The sequence below is a fragment of the Drosophila serrata genome, unplaced genomic scaffold, assembly GCF_035046125.1.
Source record: "Drosophila serrata isolate PLE 108 unplaced genomic scaffold, ASM3504612v1 contig_382, whole genome shotgun sequence".
Lineage (NCBI taxonomy): Eukaryota > Metazoa > Arthropoda > Insecta > Diptera > Drosophilidae > Drosophila > Drosophila serrata.
Window position 1 is genome coordinate 8,345,420 of NW_028257280.1, and position 7,965 is coordinate 8,353,384.

The following is a 7,965-nucleotide window of genomic DNA, read 5'->3' on the forward strand; positions in this document are numbered from 1 at the left end:
TTCTAAGTTACAAATGCTTATATAAAAAACCAAGTGCTAAAAGTGTTTAAATTAAATCAGAACCACAAATTCATATCTGAGAATACAATATTTCTATTTTCATAGTTTCTTATAATTGCACGCAATCTGGGAACTACTACCTGTCAGCCTTTAAATTGGACGCGAACAGCAAGCTGAGCTCCGGTAATTCGGCGGAAAACAATTATTAACTTAATAAAAATAATACTTATAAAAAACTAAGGGTAAAAAATTAACAAAATTAAAATCAAATTAAATAATATATTATATCACTTTTTACTGCGCTCCAAAATTTCATTATTTAAATTCCTGCTGCGGTAACGACAACTGTAAACTGGCAAACAAACAGTCTTTTGCTGGTGAGTACATATTTTATTATTTAAATTATTTATTTATAATTCAATAATTTAAGCATTTTCAAATATTTTCTCTATATCTGACGGAGATGAAAAAGTAGCTGCAGAAATTTTCGGGACTTAATGTAGATGCTCCACTGTAACAAAACATTGTCAAATTATTAAAATATAATTAAATTAATTATTAAAATTAATAATTTTACATATTACAAGGCAGAAACATATTAAAACAGAAATAAATTAAGAACGCATAGTACCAAGTCAGAGCTAGCTACCTAAACCCCAAGCGGTCAGCACTTTTAGCGGGACTGCCACTGGCACGCGTCTTCCAACACTACTCTCAAAATGGCGACTCGAGAATTGTAAGCGTGACAAAAACAACAAAGCCAAGGCGCATTTCACAATAATTAAATGTTTTTCGAGCTGTTGCCGATCGTGTTTTCAAGCAAAAGCGACCGCAATGATTGAATTAAGGACCCAGTGACCGGGGAAAGGGCACCAGTGAAAGAAAAGCGCCAGCGGCGCCGCGAAATAAAACGAAATACGGCGGGCAAAAACGCCGACCGCATAACCTGTACGTGTACGTGAGGCGAATGGAGTGCAAAGGCAAGGGCAAGAGAATGAAGGAAGAGGCGCCAAGCAAGAAGTTGCCGCCTAAAATCTATGGCGGTGATGCGGGCACCCCCACCAAGGCGGCCCACGACGAGATCCTCAGCTCGCTGCTGCGGATCAACAACTTCGACTCGATTTCGAGCATCAAGGACGAGTCGCTGGACATCGATCTGTCCGCCTGCGTGACCATTAGCTCCGCCAGCCTGGTCAATGGGAACAGCCTTTCCTCCACGGACTTCTGGCGCGTTCTCGACGAGAGCGCTCAAAACAATACGGAGCTCAATCTCTCATCGGATGGCGTGCGCGATGACCTGACGGCCAGCGGTACCCTCGTGCCCAGCGCCAGCCTAACCAGCTCCAATGACAATCACTCCAGCTCAGAGTTCAATGTGACATTTTTGCGACCCGAGCCGCCGAACGCCTTCACCAACTCGCCTTTCAAAAAGACATCGTCGAGCGGTGCCTCCACGCCAGTAAAGCTCTCCACGGAGCAGCTGCATCTTCACCAACAGCAGCTGCAAATGCCCCAGCAGCTGGGCCAGCCAATGCAGCGTAAGCCCAAACTGCCGGCGGTAACGGCGTTGCGTCTAAAGGTTTTCAAGGAAGAGCCGGCCGAGGAAAAGCAGCCTCACCCTGACTTGAAGTCGCCGCAGGTGGTCACAAAGGTTGAGGTGTGCGAGGGAGAGTTCCTGCCGCCCTCGTTCACGATCTTCCAGCAGCCACTGTTGGCTCGGACAGTGTCCCCGGAAGCAGATACGGCTAGCATGCCCCCGCCAGCACCCGAGATCAACGGCAAGTCTTTAGAAATAGATCCTGCTCCGCTTCACAAGTGCCTCGACTGCAACGGCCTGCTGTTGGAAACCCCCGATGAGGTGACGAAGCATGAAGCGGCAGCACATCGGTTACGTTTAACCTACCGGTGCAGTGAGTGCCAGCGGGAATTCGAGGTGCTCGCTGGATTAAAGAAGCACCTAAAGACGCATCGCACAGAGGCGCGAAAGGACACTTGGAAGAAGTGCCCTGACTGCGGCAAATGGTAAGTACCCCTTGGTGACCGGAAACAAACGTTTTTATTGACTTTTCTTTTCCTACAATAGCCTCAAGTTGGGGAGCATGTGGATGCATAGGAAGATTCACAGTGACAACAAGAAGTACCAGTGCGATATCTGCGGTCAAAAGTTCGTGCAAAAGATAAACCTTACACATCACGCCCGAATCCACTCCTCGGAGAAGCCGTACGAGTGTCCGGAGTGTCAAAAGCGCTTCCAGGAGCGGTCGCATCTGCAGCGTCATCAGAAGTACCATGCCCAGACTCGTTCTTACCGCTGCGAGAAATGCGGCAAAATGTACAAGACGGAGCGGTGCCTGAAGGTTCACAACCTGGTGCATTTGGAGCAGCGACCTTTCGCCTGCACGGTGTGCGACAAAAGCTTTATCAGCAACTCGAAGCTAAAACAGCACTCTAACATCCACACGGGCATGCGTCCTTTTAAATGCAACTACTGTCCGCGCGACTTTACCAACTTCCCCAACTGGCTTAAGCACACGAGGCGCCGACATAAGGTGGACCACAAAACAGGCGAGCATCTCGAGAACATTCCCTCCTACTGTTCGAAGAAGTCGACCGCCAGTAAGGCCCAAAAAGCAGCGGCAGCAGCCCCGGCGGTGGCGACAGCCACAGTGAATCCCGACGATCTTGCCACTTCCAGTGAACTAAAAGTAAAGACCAATCCTGCACCGGCAGCTGCCTTGGCACCTGCAAAACAGGCACGGAAGAAAAAGCAGCCGCAGCAGGCTACACTAGCTGCTTTGGGTATTACCCTTCCTGCCGGCACAGCACTTCAGCAGGTGCATCCGGCACCGTCAACCGCACAGCAGCAACCAGAGCTAACCTCTGTGGTGGTGACGCTGCCTCCGCCGGCACCCAAGCAGGCCAAAGCTAAGCGAGAACGTAAACAGCTGGCGCCCAAGCAACTGCAACGACAGGCCCAGATGCAGCAAACCAGTCTTGAGAATACCGCTGCAGTGCCACAGATTAAAACTGAACCTGTGCAAAGCCAGGGTCCATTTCTGGATTTGCATGGCCTCAGTCTGACTTCAGCTGAGGAGCTAATCATGGAGCAGGCCCTGGAGATGGAGGAGTGCGGTCTATACGATGCCCCTGTCGTTCGCACAGACATGGGGACGTCAGACAACGCCATCTCTGACTCAGCAGCTGCCCTGCATTTCCAGATAAAAAATGAATTACCTGATGAGCTGTTGCCGGATGATGATTTTAGTAAGTCGATATTCCAATAGTTTCCACTATATTGAACTTTTGAATAAGTATAAATGTAATACATAAAATTTTACTTACAGTTCCTTGTAAGCCCAGCGATCGCCTTGCTTGCCCCTCACTGGAGTCCTCACCGTTCTCTTCGCCGGCTTCCATGGAACTGGCAGCCGTATCCACTTCCTCCAGTACGGCTACAAACACGCAAGCAGTACCCACGCGATCCGGGAACTACTACCTGCCTGCCTTCACATTGAACGCGAATGGCAAGCTAAGCTCCGGCAATTCGGCGCAATCGGTGATCACGAGCGCCGCACCCACGGTGTCCATGGTAAATGTGCCTCTGCTAGTGCGCTCTAATCAGATGCTGCCCTCAGTGGATACACTCCTCTTCACCAACCAGACTGGCGGAAGTCGTTTCTTTGCGGGGAAATCGGCAACAGCGGCCACGCCGCATCTGACATGATCGGTCGGCGGTCTCTGCTGCCCGCCAACGTGAACGCCTCAACGATCTCGTGTCTTAGTTAAGTTAGCAGTAACTGACCGCTGGCAATCGTTTTATAGAAGTCCTTATGTTATTAAAAGTATGACGCTACATTTGCTTAAGCAGTAGACCTAAGCTTATTTCTTCATAGTCCCTAAGTGTAATTGAGTGTATATATTAACGATTACAATAATAAAACCTAAAAAAAAAACCCTTTAATTTGTACGCTTCACACCAATAATAAATTTCTTACATATTTTAGTAAAATAATGAATGTTTATTCCTGTTTATTCCATTGCTTAATTTGTGATCTATTTCAAATGACAAGTAAGCATCTCCGTATTGGGAACATAATTCACATGGATTTAATATGAAACGTTATTTTTTCTTATGTGCATCTCCGAAAATATCAAAACATATGTTCGTGGGTCGCACATTGTCGGCGGAATCAAATGCCTTGAAAGTACATCGGATTTTATAAAGTCCCTCTCGTACTAATGTAAAGTTCATGGCAATAGTCATGAGGTAAGGCTCAAAGATAAGTTTAGTCTGCAATGCGAGGGATTAGATATATCATTCATCTGTTTATAAAACTCTCAAATTATATATCTATATATACATATACATATGAGTTTGCATACTTACCCCAGGATATGTACATTTATCCCTGACATCTTCGACGTTTATAACGTGTCCTGTCCAGGTGGGGTACCACAATTGCCTTGAATCGTACATAGACTTGCAGAAATCGTGTGTTATCACAGAGTATGTTGGTTTCCAAGTGCCTCGATCAAAATATAAAACTCGAATAATGAACTGAAATATATCCATTAATGAGTTATGTATTGCCTCGACCTCTATCCGTCTGTTGATAACTTTACGTCACCTCTACACGATCCTGTGGTTGAATGTCCCATACAAACGTCATATTTCCTGAGAAATCCATACCGTTCTCCTGCAAGTTCGTGGATAACTCCGAAAAATCTAGAAAACCATTCACGGCAAGTGTGCCTGGTGCAGTATCTGAGCAAGCACTAAATATATCCTCATCCGATAAAGTGAGCTCATACAAGGCTTCTTTTCCGTTGCTTAAACTGACAAAAATTGCCAATAGGATAACTTTGAGATCCATTATAGACGCGTAACTGAATGGGATCGTTGAAATTCACAATATATACCTATAGCCGTAGCACGCAATAAATACTTATAAGTTATTAATAATAATTATAATTATAATTATAATATTTAATATTATATTTATGGTGTCCGACCATTATCATTTAACGGAATTTATCGTATTGTCCAATCTTAATTCAGTCACATTCATACATATTTATTTAAACAAGTGTGTCATTTATGTCAAGTGTGCCTGGTGCTGTATCTGGGCAGACGGTAAATAAATCGCCATCCGAAAATGAAAATTAAAAATGAAAATGAAATAAAAATTAATATTTATCACGCGAAATAAAACTTTAAGTGGTGCAAACGCAAACTGTTAATAGAGATCTGTAATAATAAGTTAAGATCAGACATTGATTTAAGTGCTTATGCAACTCTGATAGGCGATACTCGGGGTACTAGATATAGAGCAATAAAATGGCTATAATAGGTACTAATATTAACAAGAAAGGAAGCTAACTTCGGTACGCCGAATTTTATATACCCTTTCAGATAGAACTTCGATGACTAGGAATCCATAAATATAAATTATATATATTAATGTTAAAACAATGAAGTAATACCTGCTTTCATATCATTCACCTATACATATTATATTTTCAGTTTTATATTCATAGATTTGCATTTTTGCTCTACATCTAACGATCGTTTGTATGGCACCTATATGATATAATCGTCTGATTTTCATAAAATTTGACACACAATTTAAGACTACTATAAAATGGCTATATCTCAAATTTGATCAAATTCTGTTGAAAACTGAAAAAGTTATTATTTTTAATTGCATTAACATCTCCATGGTTCCTATGGGGCTATAGGATATAGTAGTTCGATTTTCATAAAATTTTACACAAAACTGTAAAGTAATATAAAATGGCTTGTCTCAAATTTGATCAAATTCTGTTGAAAACTAAAAATGTTATCGCCACCGCGATTGTCAGTCTTCCGACAACAGCCACCGCCATTCTCATTCGTCAAAAATTTCTCGATCGTTCCTATGGGAGCTATATGATATATAAGTCCAATTTTCATAAAATTTCATACAAAATTGTAGAATAATTTGAAATGGCTATATCTCAAATTTGATCAAATTCTGTTGGAAACTAAAAATGTTATAATATTTTTTGTAAAAATTTTCCGATCATTCCTATGGCAGCTATATGATAAAGTCGTCCGATCCGGCCCGTTCCGACATATATACGAGTGAGAGTATATAGCTTCAAAACTGAGAGACTAGTTTGCGTAGAAACGGACAGACGGACAGACGGACATGGCTAGATCGACTCGGCTGTTGATCCTGATCAAGAATATATATACTTTATATAGTCGGAGGTGCCTCCTTCACTGCGTTGCAAACTTCTGACTGAAATTATAATACCCTGCAAGGGTATAAAAATAAAGTTATAGAAGGACTGTCCTATGGCGTGCAATTTATTGCTTGGCTTTACGACGACATTACAGAGACATCTACGAAGACAACTTGATGTATGGCCCCATGTGTCCCATTTCCAACAAACAAATTGATAAGAGAATAAATTACGAAATTGATTTAGATATTTCGGTAATCAAATTGAAATTCACACTTTGATTCCGGCTTAATGTTATGACAGATTTTTGGAGTAGTAAACGGCTTGGATTTCCGAGTCAAGCAAATGGCAAGACATTATTATGACATAGAAATCGTTTTGATCAACTAAGACCCTTCTGAAGTCGGTAAAAAGGGATAAACTAGGACGAGCTGAAAGTGACTCGAATTTCGAGTCAACCACCCATTGAAGGACCACACACAACGTTCGCTGACAACGGCGCGACAACAGAAACGACAGCATAATAATAATAAAAGGGAATAAAACAAACAGGAACATACATACATGTACCATCCTTGATGGGGGACAACTGGAAAGCAGCAATGGCAGCAACAAAAACAAATAGAGCAACAGCGATAAATATCGAAAGGCATAAATAAACCTGTGTTTGGCTTCGTGGGTGTGTGAGAGCACAGGAGCAGATCCAAAATGAATATAGTACGTCGAGACTTAAATAAAAAAATATATATACTCAAAAATATAAAAACATTAACCTTCAATAATTGGGACTTATTTTCAATTACTGTTATTAATATGATCAAGTAAATAATATGTGTTTAAAAAATATACCATCAGCGCTTTTTTATTAATGTCTATTTTTATTATTATTGTTAAGTGGAAGGTCAATCATAAATAAACATAAGTAAAGATTTATCAAAGTATCCTTTTAGTAAATATATCCTTTTGTTGTGCCCTATAACCCTTGGTGTCAATGGAGCGCACCCGGTCGCTGCGAAAGAGTTACGCTCGGCAACAACAATGAAGAGCGGAGGCGAGCTCGTTGGCGGTAAAAGTGAAGATGCCTGGCGTCGGTTTGTCGACGCTTGGCGCGTTTTGTAAATATTTACACATGTAGCAGTTACCTGTGATTGTAGCGCCATTGTGTGTGTGAGTGTGGGTATGGCAGGTGTGTTTATAAATACACACACGCAGTCGTGGATCTGCGTGTGAGTGTGTGTGAGTGGCGAGGTGGCACTTTAAATATTTGCCGCTTGCCTTTCTAAAAAGAAAACATTGCCTGCTTTCGGAGGCCGCCATGAATTACTGTCTGCCGATATTTTAATTAAGTTTATAATGCCAGGCAGTTGGGCGGGCCCCGACAACGGGGCGTATTGCCGCCCATTAATTCGACATATTGTCTACAGCCCCTCATTTTGCAAAACCAAAATCAAAGGCAGTGACACAGACTGGGGCAGCCAAAGGCAATAACATGAGAGGTACGTTATTTGTTGACCAAATCGACTTATATGACTTCACGGTTTAAATTTGACTGTCCATATGCAAAGGCACCATACATTCTTTGGTTATTACTACTTAAGGAAAAATTCGTATAATTATAATTTTATTTTGTTTATATTTTTAATACCAACAAGAAAGAAAACCAGCTTTGGGCATACAAAGTTTAGATATCCTTGCAGTGTGCCATCCGATCAGGATCTAATTTGAAATTGATCTTAA

The 7,965-nt window shown here is 42.1% G+C and overlaps 2 protein-coding genes across 2 annotated transcripts; one reads left to right on the plus strand and one right to left on the minus strand.

Moving 5' to 3' along the window:
* Positions 1–666: 666 nt before the first annotated feature.
* Positions 667–4,009, plus strand: wdn (wings down). Its single transcript, XM_020952670.2, has 3 exons — positions 667–2,022; positions 2,084–3,264; positions 3,345–4,009. Exons 1-3 carry the CDS (start codon positions 968–970, stop codon positions 3,722–3,724), a joined length of 2,616 nt encoding a protein of 871 aa, XP_020808329.2. The 5' UTR covers positions 667–967; the 3' UTR covers positions 3,725–4,009.
* Positions 4,010–4,030: 21 nt separating this feature from the next.
* CheB98a (Chemosensory protein A 98a) lies at positions 4,031–4,914 on the minus strand. Its single transcript, XM_020954964.2, has 3 exons — positions 4,629–4,914; positions 4,388–4,558; positions 4,031–4,291 (listed from the first exon to the last, which is right to left on the minus strand). Exons 1-3 carry the CDS (start codon positions 4,872–4,874, stop codon positions 4,121–4,123), a joined length of 588 nt encoding a protein of 195 aa, XP_020810623.2. The 5' UTR covers positions 4,875–4,914; the 3' UTR covers positions 4,031–4,120.
* Positions 4,915–7,965: the final 3,051 nt, after the last annotated feature.

What these genes read in the sequence shown, in the direction of transcription:
- wdn (XM_020952670.2), top strand. Translation starts at nt 968, where the DNA reads ATGGAGTGCAAAGGCAAGGGCAAGAGAATGAAGGAAGAGGCGCCAAGC. An exon ending in TGCCCTGACTGCGGCAAATG is followed by an intron (nt 2,023 to 2,083) that starts GTAAGTACCCCT and finishes TTCCTACAATAG; the next exon opens with CCTCAAGTTGGGGAGCATGT. An exon ending in GTTGCCGGATGATGATTTTA is followed by an intron (nt 3,265 to 3,344) that starts GTAAGTCGATAT and finishes TTTTACTTACAG; the next exon opens with TTCCTTGTAAGCCCAGCGAT.
- CheB98a (XM_020954964.2), bottom strand. Translation starts at nt 4,874, where the DNA reads ATGGATCTCAAAGTTATCCTATTGGCAATTTTTGTCAGTTTAAGCAAC. An exon ending in AACCACAGGATCGTGTAGAG is followed by an intron (nt 4,559 to 4,628) that starts GTGACGTAAAGT and finishes GATATATTTCAG; the next exon opens with TTCATTATTCGAGTTTTATA. An exon ending in ATAAATGTACATATCCTGGG is followed by an intron (nt 4,292 to 4,387) that starts GTAAGTATGCAA and finishes CTCGCATTGCAG; the next exon opens with ACTAAACTTATCTTTGAGCC.